The sequence below is a fragment of the Dreissena polymorpha genome, chromosome 1 (assembly GCF_020536995.1).
Source record: "Dreissena polymorpha isolate Duluth1 chromosome 1, UMN_Dpol_1.0, whole genome shotgun sequence".
Taxonomy (NCBI): Eukaryota; Metazoa; Mollusca; class Bivalvia; order Myida; family Dreissenidae; genus Dreissena; species Dreissena polymorpha.
The window spans coordinates 44,570,603-44,591,748 of NC_068355.1; the positions used below are offsets into that span (position 1 = coordinate 44,570,603).

Below are 21,146 nucleotides of genomic sequence, written 5' to 3' on the forward strand. Positions count from 1 at the left end.
ACGTAAGTAAACATAAGTATATTAGACATTGGTTGGCTCGAATTCCTGATGGCTTGAACTTTTGCCTGTAGGTCCTGGCTAGTTCGAGCCATTGGGTTTCCACTTTATCTTGAATTAACGCTTGCTCAGAATGTTTTTTCTCATGATAATTTAAAGGACTCCAAAAAAGGTTCTTGTCTGTTGAAAAAAAAATAGCTGCAACAAGATATATTAGGTAAGCTTTTAATTTTAGCTAACCTGCAGCCTTTTACCACTGCTTGATGTTTCTTCTTTCTGAGGATGATTACAGCCATTAAACAAACACTATGAGTATGATATTTTAGTCTTTTTTATGATGATCATGGTCAACAATTATGATGATGATGATAATGATGAAGATTGAGATGATGATACTGGTGATTGCTTCAGAACATAAAAAACAACCCATAGTTGTAATTATGTTGAATTACTCTAATAAAATATTGCCATTTATTCAGATAAATATATTCAGATTTTTTTCCTTAAAAATCCCAAGGGCTAAACAAAGTACATGAAGAACTGTTTCATATGAATCTTATTTGACCTTTCATCGAATATACATGGTATGTCAGTAGCTGTAATTGGAATCTCTCCGATCAATAAATAATTCACAAGTAACCTAGCAAGCCTTATATAGATGATCTTTTTCCGGAGATACAACCAGCTACTGGCTAAATGTTTTATCCCCCATAAATTAAGATTGTAACATTTACTTATACATTCTGTGTTGGAAATATTTTAAAGTTTGTCATAATTATGTGCCTAGCAATTTCTTGTTCAATGGCGGACCACATTTGTTGTTCTGAAACAAACTAATTTGTATCAACAATTGATATTCAGATTGTGATATTATGAGCACAGGAGCTTGAACAAGGGTTGGATGTATTTTTATCCCATCATCAGACGTGCATTGTCGAAATAAACCACTGTGGAATAAATTTTCCTTTATTTCGACAGTGCTGAAATATAGCTGTCACGCGCGGCGGAGAATGGTCATATTACTCGGAATCAACTATAAAGTAATCATTTTTAGTAAAATCAAATGAGATTCAACAAAACAAACAATTTGATACCAAGATGTAATATATTTTTAACACATAATGCAACTCAAAAAGCAAAAAAACATTATTTACAAATATTAAGTGCGCGTACTCGTGACGTCATTATTAACACGTCATACGACACAATGCATATTCTTTCACGCTAAAGCTGCAGTTGTTTAGTGTTTTTTCCCCATTATTTCTTAAAAAACGGGGACGTAGAGGTATGATAAACGAAAAACAGGTTAGTTACTGATCTTTTTGTAATGTATTAGGCGCGGCAGATTACCGGAATAAACCCCCTTCGGAAGAAACCCCCTTCCTTAAAAACGACATAGCGGAAGAAACCCCCTTTCACATTTTGCATACGCGGAAGAAACCCCCTCGCTAGTTTTGCATAGGCGGAACAAACACCCTTCGAGTTTTCAGACAGGCGGAATAAACCCCCTTCGTGTTTTCAGAGAGGCGGAATAAACCCCCTTCCTAAGTGTTAAATCTTTCCCGCAGAGGTAGTAAAATCCCGACTCGAACGATTCCCCAATACATCCGTTTCAACCCGACTCTATTACTGCATGCTTGCTACTTTTCAAGTTTATATTCAAGTTTATATTCATTTCCCGATAATCCCGTTTATAACATTTTTAAAGCACTTTCTGGTAAATATTAACGATAAAAGCTCTCAATAATATCTTTAACACAAACCTTGCCATAGACTTGATGAAATATTCCCTCCGAACATGCATCAATCCCCTGACTAGTTGTGTGCTTGTTACAACGCTCAATACACCCACGCTTTCTATGCTGCATAATTTTCGTGGCCTTTTTATTGAGAAAAAGAGTCAACACAAAATAGAATTTACACTGCAAAAATATTTCAACGTTGCGGTAACATTTACATTCGGAAGTGTGTTTCGTATTAAAAAAGCGTTAACACCAACTTGCGGGAGTGTGTTTCGGATTTACAGTAAAGAAATGTGCCGGCCGTTTGTTCACAAGTTGTTAATGAAGTTGTTAATGATACACACTAAATATTAAATCTGTGAAACTCAAAAATCGTTATCGTGATAATTGAATGAAGGTGCGAAAATCTGATTAAAGGAGTGTACCGGCCGTTTGTTCACAAGCTGTGAAGAATTAATCAAGATGGTAATAAAACGAATAATGTATGAATGGGGGAAATAATTATTATTGAATGATAAAATAGACAAAAATAGAATAAATAGAATAAAATATATTAACATTTATGTACAAAGATCAAGCAAGCATATACTAGAAAACATTAAACAGATTGTTGTTGCAAAAAAGGACACGCATTTAATGATTAAACAGGCATATATTTACATTTATTTACAAAGATCTCAAACAAGAATATATTAAAAAGCAATAAACAATTTGTTGTTGAAAAAAGACACGCATTTATTAACGATACACAGGCATATATTTACATTTATTTACAAAGATCAAATCATTCCATAAAATCACACAATTATAGCCGAATGCTAATGTAATTAATAAAAAACTGTACATAACTTCACACAAGCCGCAAAGGCGCCGATCATGACACAACCTCTCATCCTTATCTACAATAGCCGGTACATTAAAGGACCTTTTATATAATTAAATGAAGATGCGAAAAACTATTTCCAAACTGTTATGTGCTGAGTAAAGAGGTGTACCGGCCGTATGTTCACAAGTTGTTAATGATGAGATGCTCGTGTGAATTTGTCTTGCACTCGTTTCAGTGAGATTATACCATTTTATATGCGTTAACTTTTTGCAATCATGCTTCCCGGGTACTTTCTGAAAATGAAAGTGTTTTTCTGTAAACAATTACCGTGCGTTTGAATGTAACTTAATCGTCTGGAAGGGGGTTTGTTCCGCTATGGAAGGGGGTTTCTTCCGCCTATGCAAAACTAGCAAGGGGGTTTCTTCCGCCTATGCAAAACTAGCGAGGGGGTTTCTTCCGCGTATGCAAACTTTGAAAGGGGGTTTCTTCCGCCCTGCCGTTTTAAGCGAAGGGGGTTTCTTCCGGAGGGGGTTTCTTCCGTACACCGCGCGGCAAGATTAAAATAATGAAACAATGTTTGCTTAAGATAACTTTGAGATTTTCCGTGTAGTTCGATTTTCTTATTCTATTTTTAAAGAAATAATTTACGACTAAGAAAATTGATGGGATAAATCAAATAGTAGGTCGGTGCCAAATAAAGCAAAGTTTATTTTGCTTTATTCGGCACCGACCTAGTATTCTCTTTTTCCACACTTAGCCAACCTGTGACACAAACTGTAATATGGTAGTCGGCAGCAAATACGGGGGGAAAAAAGTGCTACCTTAATGAAAGAATTTACTTTACATATTGGTCGTTTGTACATAAAATATATAGATACATTGTTGGCAGTAATTTTTCATGGGGTGGGATGTTATAGTAATTGCGTTATTCGTATATTTCTGTGAGGTAAAGGAAAGATCTATCATTGTGAGTTTTGTTTGCTAGTTTACTCCATGTAATAAAATGTGCAATTTGTATATTATCATGACGCTTCTGAAATGTGTTCAAATAGTGCATGGATTTTATTCAGTCCAGTTTGTTGTGTTACATGTATTCATCATATTTAATTGCTTTCACTTCAACATTTATAATTTTTGTAGTTACTTTTTTAACCTTTTACCATTTAGATACGTATTTTCGCGCATTTGTAGTCCCTTAGAAAGTTAAATTTAATTAAAGACCTTTCTTACTAGATTCAAGTTTGAAAGGCTTTGTTTCAAACCCTTATATACTGATGTGCAGTAAATAGCATAAAACCTGAACAGCCTGTGAGTAACTGACTGGCTGTTCTTGTTTGATACTGTTTGCACATAGCCATTTTTACTTTGCTTCTGAGTGGGAAAGGGTTAAACAGCATATTTTATATTTTTGAAAGTGTGGTTACTTTACTTATTATAACGACCACATTTATACATTTCAATACTTCATCATTTTAGAATTTTATTATTTGTTTAACTGTCTGTATTTGTATGGCCATATTAATAAAATACTCTCATAGAAACAACCATTTAAATGAGTGAAAAAAACAACAAAAGAGAACAATTGATAAACTAAGCGTCTTCTGATCTAAATTCCATAAAATAATGTGGGCTTTAACCCTTTGCATGCTGGGAAATTTGTCTTCTGCTAAAATGTCGTCTGCTGAATTCCTAAAATTAGCATTTTCTTCAATTTTTTTCAAAGAATACTATCAGAATAGCAAACAGTTTGGATCCTGATGAGACCCCACGTTCTGTGGCGTCTCATCTGGATCCAAACTGTTTGCAAAGGCCTTCAAAATTCGGTTCCCGCACTGAAAGGGTTAATCATTCTTCAGTTACTCAATCATCACCAATCATATCTAATCACGATTCATAGTCATCAATAGTAATCCATCATGTTATCAAATGTATACAGGTTATGAATGCGGGAGCATACCATAATCTATTGTAATTACATATGTGTGACATGCTACAGCATTTCTGAAGTTGAAAACAGGGCCTTATTCTCTTCCTAGTTCTGAATTCTTGCAGTCTGCTTTTTAGCTCACCTGAGCACAACTTGCTTATGGTGAGCTTTTGTGTTCATTTTTATCTGACGTTCTTTGTTAATTGTCAAAACTTACCTTATTGACACTGTAAAGGGCCACATTTATTTCCAATTTTTAAACAACTTAGTCGGAATATTGTCCCAACTGATATCTCAGCTGAGTTAAAAAATGGTTGCAGTCCTTTGAAAAACATGGCTGCCAGGGAATGGGGCAGTTTTCCTTTTCGCTATACCAAAACCTTGTTTACAAAATATCAACAAATATTGTGACCAAGTATCCTGACGATTGGATAAAAAATAAGTTAGATTTTGGGCTCACCTGAGCACAAGGTGCTCATGGTGAGCTTCTGTGATAAAATTTCGTCCTTCGTTCATTGTGTGTCGTCTATCGTGCCATGTCAATACGATCATTCTAAGAGACCACATGTTTTGTTCAATCTGCATGAATCTTAGTCAGAATATTTATTTCAATGATATCTTGGCCATGTTAAAAAACTGGGTAATGTGAGGTCAAAACTAGGTTACCAGATCAAATTTAAGAAAAAGCTTGTTAACACTAAGAGTCACATTTATAGTTGAATCTTGATGAAATGTGGTCAGAAAATTTATTCTAATGATGTCTCTGCTGAGTTTGAAAATGGCTGTGCTTTGTGGAAAAACATTGCCACCAGGGGGTGGGGCTGATCGACTTCCTCTAATGGTTATAGTAAACCTTGTTCTAATTTTTAAAACAGTTCCAGTACATAGAAAAATATGATATTTTGATAAACATGGTGGCTGGGGGTCGTGGCAGTTTAAAGTAAAATTTTAGCCCAATCTCAAAGAAACCTACTCAGAATGTTGTTTTAATGATATTTCAATTGAGTGCCAAAAGTTGTTCAAGTATTCCGATGTGTTCATAAATGTTGCTGCCACTAGATGCATTTAGTTTTACTTGTAATTTTGGTGCCATCTTTTAACACAGTTTGATGGTGCCTTTTTTCTGTGGATGACAACAGCCATTAGAGATTATACCATGATCGTGTTATATTAAAGTTGTTTTTGTTGATGATGTTGATGGTCCTGGTTTAGCTACTTGCTAACTGATCACACATTAATTATCTAAGGTTTTCATAATTATGTACATATACATTTTGTGTAAGAAATATTTTCAATTATGCAAAGTTTGTCATAATAGTATTCCTTAATGAAATAGTTATGTTTCATAAACTTCTTGTTTTCTTCTGAAGTCTTCCTTCTCAGTATTGTTTAGTTCTTAACTCTTTCAGTGCAGGAACCGAATTTTGAAGGCCTGTGCAAACAGTTTGGATCCAGATGAGACGCCACAGCACTGTGGCGTCTCATCAGGATCCAAACTGTTTGCTATTCTGATAGTATTGTTTGAAAAAAAATCGAAGAAAATGCTAATTTTAGAAATTTAGCAGACAACATTTTAGCAGACGACAAATTTCCCAGCATGCAAAGTGTGAAGGGTCTCAGGTGCTCTAGGGCCCATAGCCCTCTTGTTGTCCAGATCAGCCCATTTGTGGTGCCAAACAAATAGGTTGAAAAAATTGAATATTTATGCATATCAAATACCAATTTATGAAACAAAATTGATGCCATGAGCTTCAATAAAAGATATTAATTTCAGCTATTATTCTTGACAGTAGAATGCCATGACTGAACTTAATTATTCATAAATTTAGATGAATTGCTGTCAGGCTTGTAATTGTGTGACACAATTGTCAATAAAGTACCAGCATGTTTTGTGACACATGCTCAAATGTCCTTTTCTTGCTTTTGAATAAATAAAGCTGTTATACTGAACTGCTGCTGTTCGTTTTCTCCTGAATCCCTTGAATTCTGACTTCCAATCAAAGTAATTAATGTTTAAATTTAGCTACTGAGGGTACTGCATAATTATCAGCTCTCTAGCTGGTTGCTAAAAGTTTGCTTTAATGCAATATCAAATATCCTTGTTTAAGGCATTTTGAATCTGCAGAGAGCAGTTTTAAATGTGTGTACAACCTGATTTCATTGGTATAAAGTATTACTGTAATTGCTCTATGTTTTCGGACACTTAAAAATAATTTATTTTTGTTTGTGTCCGAAAACTTAGATACGAAAAATATTCACAAAATTCAGGTGTCCGAAAACTTAGAGTAGAAAATTGAAGTGTCAGAAAATAGCGTCAATTGTATCAACGACTACCGGTAATAGCACGCCATATAGTATAAATTACAGTTATATATGTTTGCATTGCATTAATACTTTAAAATGTTTACTGTGAAACCATTATTATTCGTCAGACATTAATTTTCGTCTTTTTCATCCTTCGACCGATGGACAAATTCAAGATCCTAACAAACAATCATATCCCATATTTGAAACAAATAAGACTGAATTACCGTAGGCATGAGGCATTTAAATCCAGCGTAATCCACGCATATACACAGGGCTCGAAATTAACACTCGCAAAATGCGAGAAAAAAATATTGCAAGGTAAGTTATAAGCCACTTGTATTTTTTGCAAGTAAAGAAATAGTGAAAAAAAAACGAGTTTTATTGCTAAATGCGTTCGACGGCATGAACACTAAACCGTAGGTCAATTTTTTGAACGTCCGAATACCCATATGCGGAAGCGCGCACCTTGTTTGTAAACTGGGATACTTATAGTACAGATACCCGGATGGTATTGGTACAAAAAACATGAAACAGTCGACTATTCACACTCAAGTTAAATCCGGTTTTGACACAGAGGGGTGTACATTATACAGTGTACTGACAACTCAATCTCTTGCACGACGGTTACATTACATTCACCTCTGTGTTCAATCGTGATACATCGGCTATCTCGGATTCCTCCGTAAGTGTCACCCCTCTTTCCCCAGCACGGTTTTTTTCGCAACCGCGTATTACATGTATTACAAACATTACAAACAAATCGGACGCTTATTTTCAATACCAGAAATGGACAAATTTAAGTGCTGACGAAATAGTCATTTTTTTAAAAAGGACGAAATTTCGTGCTGACGAAAATAAATGGTTTCACAGTAATTTATTTGACAGAAAGTTACTACGAGGTTGTAGTTTGACCAACAAGTTCAAAGATGAGCATGTGATGTACTGATACTATTTTATTTTAGTTATTTTACTGAGAAGGGGTAGTACCATTGCGGTAGATAATTGAACTGTTAATTGGCACTACCCCTGGTAATTGTCATTATAACGCTTATGCTATGGGGCGAAACCATTGTTTAATACCGGTTTGCAGGGTAATTTACCCAATAACGCAAATGTAATGGTCCGTTGCCTTCAGGCATGCACCTGCCATGTTTTATGATGTTAATCTGGTTGTAAAACCCCATGATCGAAGAGTCATTAGATATCGAAAACAGGACCGAAATTTGGTAAAAAGGCGCTGTAAAATATACTCTCCGAAAAGTTAGAGACATTAATTATGGACGAAAACTCGTGTGTCCGAAAATTAAGAGTCACGAAAAATAATTATTTTTCCTTAAAAAAGGGGTGTCCGAAAACTTAGAGTGTCCGAAAACATAGAGTAATTACGGTATATCATTAAAAATGGTCTTAATATTTTAATGCGATGTCAAATTGGCAGACTTTATTTTGCATAATTACTGAATAGTGCATACCAAAGTTAATGTGAATCTTTCTGCGTTTCCTATGTTATAATTGAACCATGGTCTAGGAAATTTGGACTTATTGCATGTGGGTAAAGCATCGTCTCAGGTAAGCCTGCGCAGTGAGCACAGAGTAATCAGGGACGACATGCTCTACCTAGACTGGATTTGAGTGGAAAGTGTCGTCCCTGATGATGTGGACCGCACAGGCTAATTTGGGACAATGCTTGACACATATGTACATCATGATGGCTCTATTATTTAAAGGTCAAATTCGCTCAAAGGTGGAAGGTAAAATTTTGCTGTATAAAAGCTTGACCAGACAGTTAATTCATCATTTGTTATGAATTTTAAAATAACTTGCGTACAGCGTTAACCATTTTTAGTTGTGTCAACCCTTGGTCAAATGTCAATGCCACACTAAAGGTCCAACAGGGTCAATGTACAGCTTGTTCAATATGTATAACCATTATTGACAATTGGTGTGAATCTTGCAAACAGGAATCAAACTTCTGTTTTTTAATGTTTGGTTATAGTGATTGTTAGCTCACATGAGCGAAACATTCATTCGATTCACTTGAACAGGTTTTAATTTTTGGTAGGAAGTTAGGATTTAGCAATATTATTAATTAAACATTTTGAGACCCTCAACAAATACTATTCACCTGGCAATAAATTTATTTGATGTTTTGTGGGTCTGCTCAACCACGAAATCAAATGTTCAACAATTTTTTACATTCAAAGTCTTATATTTGATAAATAAAAACCAACTGAAGGCTCCATGGCATTGTAGTGACCTGTTATATGGACAGAAGTTGAATGCTGAGGTCCATAATCAGTTAGGGTTGCCTGGCTGGTAATACCATACTTATAATACCGTTGGGCTAATAGTGGGGTTCTTCATTTCTTAAATTGTATCAAATATTTTAATCTTTTAGGTGTGTATCCGATATAGAACAATCAACTGATTTGACTGCAGCACAACTCTTGACAAAAAAAAAGAGTCTTACATTATTTTGAGTAAATTATCATTTTAAACACTACCAATTTCAACAGAGAAGTACAACAAAACTCCACTTCACAGTGCTGCATATGTCTTTTTATGCCCCCGGATCGAAAGATCGGGGGTATATTGTTTTTGGCCTGTCTGGCAAAATTGTATGTGTGTGTGTGTCCCAAAACTTTACCCAAAACTTTACCCAAAACTTTAACCTTGGTCATAACTTTTGCAATATTCAAGATAGCAACTTGATATTTGGCATGCATGTGTATCTCATGGAGCTGCACATTTTTAGTGGTGAAAGGTCAAAGACAAGGTCATCCTTCAAGGTAAAAGGTCAAAAAAACAAATTCAAAAACTTTACCCAAAACTTTAACCTTCTTGATAACTTTTGCAATATTGAAGATAGCAACTTGATATTTGGCATGCATGTGTATCTCATGGAGCTGCAAATTTTGAGTGGTGAAAGGGCAAGGTCAAGGTCATCCTTTAAGGTCAAAGGTCAAACAAACAAATTCAACAACTTTAACCAAAACTTTAACCTTCTTGATAACTTTTGCAATATTGAAGATAGGAACTTGATATTTGGCATGCATGTGTATCTCATGGAGCTGCAAATTTTGAGTGGTGAAAGGTCAAGGTCAATGTCATCCTTTAAGGTCAAAGGTCGAATTTATGGCTTCAAAGCGGTGCAATAGGGGGCATTGTGTTTCTGACAAACACATCTCTTGTTTACCTTGGCCGTGACATCATTAGTCTACATGTATATAAAGGGAGTGCGGTCAATAGTAAATTCCATCCATATTAAAGATATACTTATTATCATATATTTTATCACTTGATAAAGGCCTTAGCAGTAATTAAAGTAAAGAAGAGGAAATGTATGTGAGGTACAATATATATATGTGTGTGGTATGTACTGCTTGTGATATTTACTATAATTAGATTTGTTCACAAAAACCTTCAAATTGTTATTTTGTTATGTCCTACAGAACAGAGATGGCGTTCACAGTTGCTGTGGATTTTACACAGTCCAATGGCAGCCCTTCGCAGCCAAATTCACTGCATTATATCAACCCCTATGGGCAGCCCAACCAGTATCAGATGGCCATACAGGCCGTGGGTGACATCATACAGGACTATGACAGGTAAACATTATGTCAGTCTTTTGAAGTTAACATTTTCAGGATTAGCTGTGACAAGTTGGGTCAATATTTTAAGATAATTGGATAATGAAAATCTTCTGTAAATTGCAAACCCATCAAATTCACTCCCGTGATCAAATTTATTGTCCCATGTAATGACACAACTCAATTGAATGATAATTAAATATCCAGATATTAGTATGTATGCTTTGATAGTCAATGAAAACAAATATTTGTTCCTTGTTAAGCTTCTTTATTTATCATGTGTGAAATTGTGTGCTTATACTGTGGCTTCAAAGTCTTGAATACCTTTTCTTAAAATTAATCATTTCTAAAAACATGTTATTAAAAAGTCACACTTTTATGTGCCTCTGCTGATACATGAACATATTTGTTTCTTTTCACTAAACAAATCAGTTTTCTACTGTTTCCATTCTTTTTGAGTGTGTGTATAGTGTTTTCACTACTAACTTGTGTGATCTGTGCTTTTTGCAGTGATAAGATGTTTCCTGCATTAGGTTTTGGTGCCCGGTTTCCTGATAACAGTGTACAGCATGAGTTTGCACTGGTTAGTTCTTTTTTTATAGAAGAGTGACATTTCATGCATTTTATTTTTATGCCCCCTGTAGGAAGGCATATAGTGATCGGACTGTCCGTCTGTCTGTCTGTCCGTAACACTTTTCATTGAGGTTTCGAAAAATGCTCATAACTTCTATGTCCCTTGAGATGTACCTTCATGTTTGGTATGCATGTGTATATGGACAAGGCCTTTCCATACGCACACAATATTTTACCACTGTGACCTTGACGTTGAACTTAGGGTCCGCGTTAAGGTTTTGAAATCTGTGTTTAGGTTTCGAAAAATGCTCATCTTCTATGTCCCTTGAGATATAACCTTCATATTTGGTATGCATGTGTATATGGACAAGGCCTTTCCATACGCACACAAAATTTTACCCCTGTGACCTTGACGTTGAACTTAGGGTCTGCGTTTAGGTTTCGAAATCTGCGTTTAGGTTTCGAAAAATGCTCATAACTTCTATGTCCCTTGAGATATAACCTTCATATTTGGTATGCATGTGTATATGGACAAGGCCTTTCCATATGCACACAAATTTTGACCCCTGTGACCTTGACCTTGAACTTAGGGTCTGTGTTTAGGTTTCGAAATCTGCGTTTAGGTTTCGAAAAAAGCTCATAACTTCTATCAAGCGTTTATAGGGGGCATAAGTCATCCTATGGTGACAGCTCTTGTTCTCTCAATTATTTTACCTACTTTATATATCATATATCATGTTATTTAAATAAAATCCTGCTATAATACATGTGATCATTTCACACTAAACTTCTTGTAAACTATTGTCCCAAACAAAACAAAACCATAGTAAAACAGGGCATTGTTTATCACTATTTGAAGACTTTATAAGTTAATGCTCTGTTCATTTATTTTTTTGCCATCATTGCAATTTATATGTGTCACCTATATGAACATATTTTTTTTTAAGATGTACATTTACAATTATATTTAAAATGAAAGTAATTTAAATAATACAATAAAAATTACCATCAACAATTTATATTATACAGCTTTTTCATTTTATTATTGACATGCATTAAAACAATAAGCAATTCAAGATGGATGCGTTAATACCAAATATACAATTATCAGTCATATTAATCATTCACTTCATATGGTTTTTGTTTTCTTTTTCAGAATTTCAACCCCCAGAACCCTTATTGCGCGGGCGTGCAAGGCATTTTAGGGGCATACAATAACGCAATCAGGTGTGTGCAGTTGTATGGACCAACAAACTTTGCACCTTGCATCAACCATGTGGCCAGGTAAAAATGGTCTGATAAGAGTAATAAGAGAATATTCAATCAGATTATTTTATTAGAATAATTGAATATTATAATAAATCCATGTTATGCGATGAAATACTAACAATACAAGTCAATGACAAATAGGAAAGTAACTATTTTTCTGAGATTCACAGGCATTAGTACTGACATTATATTTGTATTTATCAATTAAAGGGACTGTCAACCACGAATGACGAAAAAAGAAAAGTTCTAAAATACCTGTATATTTTTTTACAATTATTAGTTTATATTGATTAAAACATCAGGACTGGTATATTACTTTACTTGAAAAAAAGTTAATATTTTCAGTATACATTTTGGTAATAAAATTTCGCGATGTGAAATCAAAAGTACATCGCGAAAATAGGTGACATAACGATATACACGCTATAACTAAAGCAAGTAGATTGATCATTTTATATATTAGATATATACAATTCACTACGCATGCACAATTTGCATTCCTGTGTTTACCATGTGACGATGATAATCAATCTACTGGCGTTATCAACTTTTTTCAAGTAATGTAATTTCAACAAATATTTTAGTTCATGTTTATTTTAAATTAAAAAACATTGACATTGACAAAAAGCAACCAAAATGTCCAGAAGTCCTGTGCCCACCACTTCCATTTATTTTGCCATTCAATGTTCTGCTTTCAGATTTGCGGCTACCAAGAGGGATGGCTCCTGCTATTTCGTGTTACTGATCATCACTGATGGTGTGATTACAGATATGCCTCAGACCATACAGGCTATCATCAATGTAATGTCTCTATTATATCATAATTATACCTATCATCAATGTAATGTCTCTATTATATCATAATTATACCTATCATCAATGTAATGTCTCTATTATATCATAATTATACCTATCATCAATGTAATGTCTCTATTATATCATTATTATACCTATCGTCAATGTAATATCTCTATTATATCATAATTATACCTTTCATCAATGTAATGTCTCTATTATATCATAATTATACCTTTCATCAATGTAATGTCTCTATTATATCATAATTATACCTATCATCAATGTAATGTCTCTATTATATCATTATACCTATTGTCAATGTAATGTCTCTATTATATCATAATTATACCTATCATCAATGTAATGTCTCTATTAAATCATAATTATACCTATTGTCAATGTAATATCTCTATTATATCATAATGATACCTATCGTCAATGTAATGTCTCTATTATATCATAATTATACCTATCATCAATGTAATGTCTCTATTATATCATAATTATACCTATCATCAATGTAATGTCTCTATTATATCATAATTATACCTATCATCAATGTAATGTCTCTATAAAATCATAATTATACCTATCATCAATGTAATGTCTCTATTATATCATAATGATACCTATCGTCAATGTAATGTCTCTATAAAATCATAATTATACATAACTATCTCTGATGCCCTCCACAAGGCTAAGGATAAGGGCAAATGGTCTGGGCCAGTATTCACCATTCTTTGAATAAAAAGTTAAGAAATTGAATTGTATATGAATATGTACAGGCTGCCACAGATGATTTTGTCATTAACAAAATGTTTTACATGAAGAATGATTTAGATACAGGTGGTTAATACCAAGTTGGACTTAAATTTATAGCAGCTTTTGAATATTCCGATTTAAAAATATCCTTTATGCCTAGACTTAAGTATAAGAAATGGTTAATGAATACGGGCCCTGGTTTTTGTTTCTGTAGCATATTTTGTTTATACAGCTGGAGACCATCCTTGGAGTTACATGTCATTATATGACCAAATTAAATTAGGTGTTAAACACTTGAATAGTATCTCAGATTTCTTTAAATCCTACATAGGTTTATTGCAAGGGGAAATATGTTCACCAATTATGTTTTCTCTTTGTTCTTAAATGATATTGAAATGCATTTACAAAGTGATTTAAATGCAGGCATAACCATTGACCAGCTATCAATTTATCTTTTGTTATTTGCCTATGGTGCAGTGTTATTCTCTGAATCAGCGGATTGATTACAATTGTTGTTGAATAATTTGAACGAATATTGCAATAGGTGGAATATAACTGTAAGTGTTGAAAAGACAAAAATTGTTGTCTTTCATAAAGGTCTTTTGCCTGCCGGGTACAGTTGGTTTTATAATAACAATCCAAATGAAGTAGTAAAAAATTTCAATTACCTTTGTATAATACTGTCGAGTAGCGGAGCCCATATACAGGCTACAAAAACGCTGTTGGCAAAAGCGCTTCAGGCGATGAACTCATTGTTTAGTATTACGAAATCGCTAAATGTACCAATCAAAATAATGTTTAATTTGTTTGATGCATATGTTGCTTCGATCCTTAATTATGGTTGCTAGCTTGGGGATTTACTAATGCGGAAAATATTGAACGTGTACAGCGTAAATTCTGTAAATGGCTGCTTAATGTAAAATCCTCTACACATTCAAATGCATTGTATTCCGAAGTTGGAAGATATACGTTGTATATTTGCCGTTATTTGCGAATAGTAAAGTATTTTTTCAGACTTTTCGACTTTAAATCTGCCTATTGTATTTTAAACAATATTATTCGTAAACAATGCGAAGAAGCAAGAAGCATTACACGTTCCAAATCGTGGGCATTTTACAAGAATCTGGTTTTAACGACGTTTGGTTGTATCAAGAATCTGTTAATATAAACACCTTTATTCCAATTTTTCGAAACCGTTTAATAAATACTTTTATTTCAAATTGGAGAGCGGACGTTAATGAAAGTTCCTCATTGTACCTTTACAAAGAAACCTATTTTTGAACGATCAGTTTTCTTAGATATCTTGGAGATTTCAAAATTTGAAATATCATTGCAAAAATGCGGTTATCATCCCATAGCCTGTTTATTGAAACTGGTAGACATAAAAATATTCCCAGAAACAAACAAATATGTAAAACTTTTACAAAAGAAGACCAAGTATGTTTAAATTTGTGCAATTATTGAATGAAACTAAAAAAACGGTATTATTACTTAATTAATTCGTCTAGCTAATTTTTGCATTCGAAGGTTTTAAACTTAGGGCTGACAATATATAAATATGTTATATTATTTTTCGATGTGAAAGTATATTTTCAAAAGTATATATATTCAATTATTTAAATGTGAATTGTTCAAGTATTACATTTTAATACTCTTTGCAAATTAAGAGCCCTCTCATTGTTCTGGCATTCTCACATTAAGCCATGCTAGTATATAACTGATGTACTGTATACAATGACATGTATTGTTGACGCATGTGAATGTTTTTTTTTGTCTGTTCATATTGTTGTGAGGATGAGCTGTAAATGCGTAAGTCATAAATAAACATTCTGTTCTGTTCTATATCATTATTATAACATAAATTATAAGATGATAAAATGCTAGTATTATATATAACATTGCTGCATAAAGTATGAGGATGATCCTTGTTGATGATTGTATCATAGTTGTTTGAAGAATGAAGAATGTTATTTAGATCTAGTTTTACTCTTTTTTTTTAAATTCCCATAGTCCTACAACTATTTTACACCTGCAATGTGAAAGAAAAACAACACAAACAGAAATAAATGAAACATATAATTTATTTTCAAGGGTTTTTCTGTTTTTAGGTGGAATTATTTTATTCTAGTCTAATGGCTTTGTATAAAATGTAATTTATTGAATTAGTGGACATTGCCTAAGAACTAATGCTATTATTTCATGTTTTCAGGCCTCCACTTTGCCGATGTCAATAATAATCATAGGAGTTGGATTAGCCGACTTTGAAGGTATATTATTATCCCTATTATTTAGTATGAAACAATCAATAGATATTGTTTAAGTATTAAAACAGAATCAATACAGTAGTATAGATTGACCTTCTGTCAGTTTGTCAGTCTTTCTGTTCATCCAAATTTAGATTATACCTACAAATCAACTGCACTAACGTAATGTTTGCACATTAGTAAAATTGTGTGTTGCATTGTCGTTTTAAGCTTGTTTAAAAAACTGATGTTAACAAGGAATAACCCAAATCATGGGGATTTTTCTAATATTTTTAAAACAAAATACATTTTTAGCTCGACTTTTTGAAGAAAAATGAGAGCTATACTACTCGCCCCGGCGTCGCTGTCACTGTTGGTTAAAGTTTTTTATAAAGTCAAATAACTTTAACACTATCAAAGATAATTAACTCAAACTTGGAATACTTCTTTATGGAAACAAGACAATTGTGTAGGTTAAGGTGCATAACTCTGTCAGCATTACAGGGGTCGGCCAAGAGGGCGACTTTGGCGAAATTTTCGCCGAACGTTGACTTATATCCCTTTTATTAAAGAGAAAAGCGAAATTCATTTCACCCTATTTTTCAAGTAAATCCATAAACAAACTATACCTGTATTAAAAGCAACATCGCATTTAAATTCCAGCAAACACAATTTATTTCCTCACACCCGATAAAAATAAATACAAATGAAGTCAAATCTCCGATAGTTTTCACACATTGCATCCTCTATGGAGCTAATGTATTAATGCTGTATCTGACAGAACTGCATGTTGCCGGTAACGTAGTATTGATCAATGCCTTTTGGCCATAATTGCCACCTGCTGTGGTGTTACAAGTTTACAGTTTTAACTCCTAGAAATCGACCCCAACATCAAAGACCTTTTATGTCTACAGTCTACCAACAGCATTGACAGCTTGCGTTTTTTTCGGGGATTGGTTTAATTTAGGTCATTTGGAAACACTGTTGTGATTGTCAAAGACTTGTGTATGTAAATGGTTTTATTGTTGTTTCTACTTGAATTTGAGCATAGGGTAATTATCATGTTTTATTTAGAAGACAAAATTAATATTAAATATTAAACGAATTAATACAACAATATACCCCCCATTTTTTTTTTAATTGTGGAGTAGATGGGTCTTGTATGTAAATATAATTTATATCAAGCACTTTCACAAACACTTGAATACTGTAAAAGGGTTGTTTATTGTTTTGTTTTCTTTATACTTGATTGTTTATTTTAATTAAAGTAAAAAAGAATTGTATCAGCAGGATTCATAATGCACATCTTGTAGTCAGCAATTTAAAAGGGTAAAACATTATGCAACTAATTACAAGATATACAAGATACAACAAAAAAACATGACTTCTCCTTATTTCTCCTGACTTCTCCCTAAATGACAGCCAAGAGAGAAGTCGCTTCTCACTAAAATTTTACCCTTGGCCGACCCCTGCATTATTTTTAGAGTTATGCCTCTTTTTATACTTGGATACTTGGAACACTTAATTTAACTATCATAAGGGGACTGTACAGGACAAGTTGCATAACTCTGGTTGGCATTTTGACGGAATTATGGCCCTTTTTGACTTGGTAACTTTGAATATTTTGTTAAATTTTGTGTTTAGATGCACTTTACTTCTTAAGTATCAAGGCTTTTGCTTTCAATCTTCAAATACTTTATAACTATCACGAGGGTACTGTACCTGGCAAGTTGAATTTGACCTTGACCCTTGAATGATCTTGAATCTTCAGGTCAAATACCGTAAATAAATTTTGCTTAAATTGCCATATAACTTCTTTATTTAGGATCAGATTTGATTCATACTTTGACAAAACAACCCTTACCTGACATACCACAATGGACTCCACCCAAACCATCCCCCACGCCCCCCCCCCCAATTTTTTTTTTCATTTTTTTTCTCTTATTTTTGAAATCCCATCTAATAAATGACCACACACCCATATTATTCCCCCCCCCACACACACACACAAAGATTTTTTTTTTGAATTATGGTTAAAAAAAAACACTAATATTTATTTTTATTATTTTATTTTTGAAAGACCATCCAACCATCCCACCCAAGCTATTGCTATCAAACTCTAAATATAATCTTATTATTTTGTTTTATGTCTTTAAAATGTTCAATAGATTGTGGAAAATATACCTGAACTCAGAATCGTCTATAGGAATACGGACAAAACTCCTCCCGGATAAAAACCCTCCCGTCATTTTCATAGGGGGCGGACGAAAACCCTCCCATGAATAAACATGGGCGGACAAAAACTTTCCTGTAAAAGAGATTTAACACTGACAAATGTAATTGTTTCACTTAGTGTTGCATTCATTAATCCGACAAAATTACCCATTGTGTGTTTTGTGTATTGTGTTTTCAGGGGTGTGAAATTGAAAGAAAATGTGTATCCATTAACTGTAAACATACCGCTTTCTAATGTGCATATATATCTGGTAATCCAATATAATAACAATGTCAATTAAAACATAAAATGAAGCCATTTATAGACAAGTGAATTTAAATTTAGATTTAATGCAATACTATACAGTGCAACGTTTAATCGCATCATACGCTCATTCATGCAAAAAAAGTGCTTTACGGGAAGTTTCTGAAACCTTTGCAAAAATGAAAGTAAAATTCTGTTAACAACTAACAATTCGTTAGCATGTAACTAATTTGTCTTAATAACTTATTTAATTTATTTCTTTGACAATAACGTTTTCAATTGCATTTTTGCAGACAATATATAAAGCATACTGTATTGTCAAATATGTCAATGTTGGGTTATTTAGGCCCACTAATCAGCTAATCATAACAATGAACTAGTTAATGGCATACAATAATATATATTAAAATAGCAAACTGTGAATCTGCAACTGCGGACAAAAACCCTCCCGTGAAAGCAATTAAACACCGACAAATGTAATTGCTTCACACATTGTTGCATTCATTAATCCGCAAAATTTACTCAAAATAGCAAACTGTGAATCTTCAACTTCTTTTAGTTTTTAATACGGGCAAAAGCCCGCGAAGCAGGCGTTGACCGTTCATACATATGGAAATTTAGACATAAAATTACTTGGATTACCACATATGGATGCGTCTCACAAAAATTTGCCACGCGACATATATTTTCGCGATGCTATGTATGACCTTGAACAAATAAAAAACACTTTGACATATGTTAAATCACATGTAAATACATACCTCAGGAAAAATTATATCAATGACATCATAATTGTGTAGCCAATCGCACTAAATATTCTCGCATTATTTGTTTTTCTTCGCAACCGTTCGAGAATTAACAGGCCAGCCCCTATAAAACTGACGGGAGGGTTTTTATCCATGAGGGTTTTTGTCCGGCATTCTCGTCTATAATGTACCACTTCTTTCAAACATAAGCGATCAATATTTTTCAATGATGACCCGCTTCCAGTTAGAATATGACTTTATTACCTTGACCATATTGAATATGAACAATTTCCCCATTATGGCTTACGTTATACTGTCAAGCACTCGAAAAGTCGAGCGCGCTGTCTTCTGACAGCTCTTGTTAATAATTAAAATGCAGACATTCTGATCTAGTCATGGCAATTTAAAGAACAGATAATGTTTCTGGTTAGCCCATATTACAAGAATAAGTGAAATAACCAAAACTTTTTGTTGACATTTTAAAATGCAAAAACCGGGTAATTTGTGTGAACACCAATCAATCTCGATATGCATTGACACTTCTTTTGGTACAAGTTGCATACTTGTTAATGCATAATTTGTAAGATTTGGGCTGTTTTCAGCTTCATGCAAATGTGAACTAATACATATATTGCATTTGGACATCAGAGGAATTACTTTTGGGTGACACCTTTTCAAGGTTATTCAAATCATTATGATCCATAACATATATAGGACACTAGAGCTAAAAAAGATTATTTTTTTTAAATAAATCTTCAAAAATCTTTTCAGAAAAAACAAGGGTCATAGTTGCTTAAAATATTTTAGTGGTCCCCTATTATGTTTTGTCAAATCATGGCCCTGTGAACAAAACTTATCATGACCTAGGGGTCACATGATTTTAATTTATATTTAGTATGCAAATCGTGCCCCTGGTATCGAAACTGGGATCAAAATTGGTGAGGGCCTTTGGCTATCTTGTTTGTTGATTACATTTAATACACTAATAGACTCTGAAAACATGGTTCAAGTTCTTAAATCATATACATGTACTGTGAATAGTAATAGATTTGCACAATTAACCCTTTACCACCTAGATACGTATTTTCATGCATGTGTAGTCCCTTAGAAAGTTATATTAAGATTAAACTTGTAAAGGCTTCATCTCTAAATCTTAGATACTGACTGATGTGAAGCAAACAGCATAAAATCTGAGCACACTGCGAGTTACTCGCAGGGCACACTGCGAGTTACTCGCAGGCTGTTCTGGTTTTATGCTGTTTGCACATAGTTATTTGCACTTTGCTTTTAAGTGGGAATAGGTTAAATTACTTGACTACAAATGCTAAACTTCAATGAAAACATGCTGACCCTTTTCGTTATTTATCTGATAAGGATTTCACTACATTTACAACAACATTGAACTATATTATGATTGATTTTGAATGACTGTGTATTATTTGTTTCTCATAAAGCAATTGCGAATACATGTAATTGCACTTAAAACAGGAATATTTGTGTGTGTGCGTGTTTCGAAATATCAAAGCTAAATTATATGGTGTTTTATATGAGTTTTTTTAGGAGAACGGTACTTGTGGGATGTTATAATGATAAAAGGCTGTATTAACATACCGGTTAAAACTGGCTTTTTTATTAGGAATTCATTTGAACAATTTGCCTGTCACAAAAACTGTTACTTGTGACAAAAGCAAACAGTCATAAAATTAATCAAGTACCATGCAGTAAAGAGAAAAACGGATATTGCCGAATATAGTGCTCTTAGCTGGTCTGTTTTAGACCATCATGTGTATATTATTTATGCCAGGTTTTATCTCTGTACAAGGTGACATGAATTGCTTCAACCAAGAAAAAATGACTCTGATTGTTCTCAATTAAGTTAAGTGCTCC

General features: G+C 33.5%; 1 protein-coding gene across 2 annotated transcripts in view; it reads left to right on the plus strand.

Annotated features, from left to right (window-relative positions):
- LOC127865093 (copine-8-like) overlaps nucleotides 1-21,146 on the plus strand; it is a 46,054-nt gene that overhangs the window by 18,667 nt on the left and 6,241 nt on the right. For both annotated transcript variants that reach the window (XM_052404991.1, XM_052404990.1), the window contains exons 13-17: nucleotides 10,252-10,407; nucleotides 10,900-10,972; nucleotides 12,119-12,246; nucleotides 12,930-13,032; nucleotides 16,001-16,058. In XM_052404991.1, coding sequence (XP_052260951.1) covers nucleotides 10,252-10,407; nucleotides 10,900-10,972; nucleotides 12,119-12,246; nucleotides 12,930-13,032; nucleotides 16,001-16,058 — 518 coding nt within the window. The remainder of the gene's footprint in view (nucleotides 1-10,251; nucleotides 10,408-10,899; nucleotides 10,973-12,118; nucleotides 12,247-12,929; nucleotides 13,033-16,000; nucleotides 16,059-21,146) is intronic.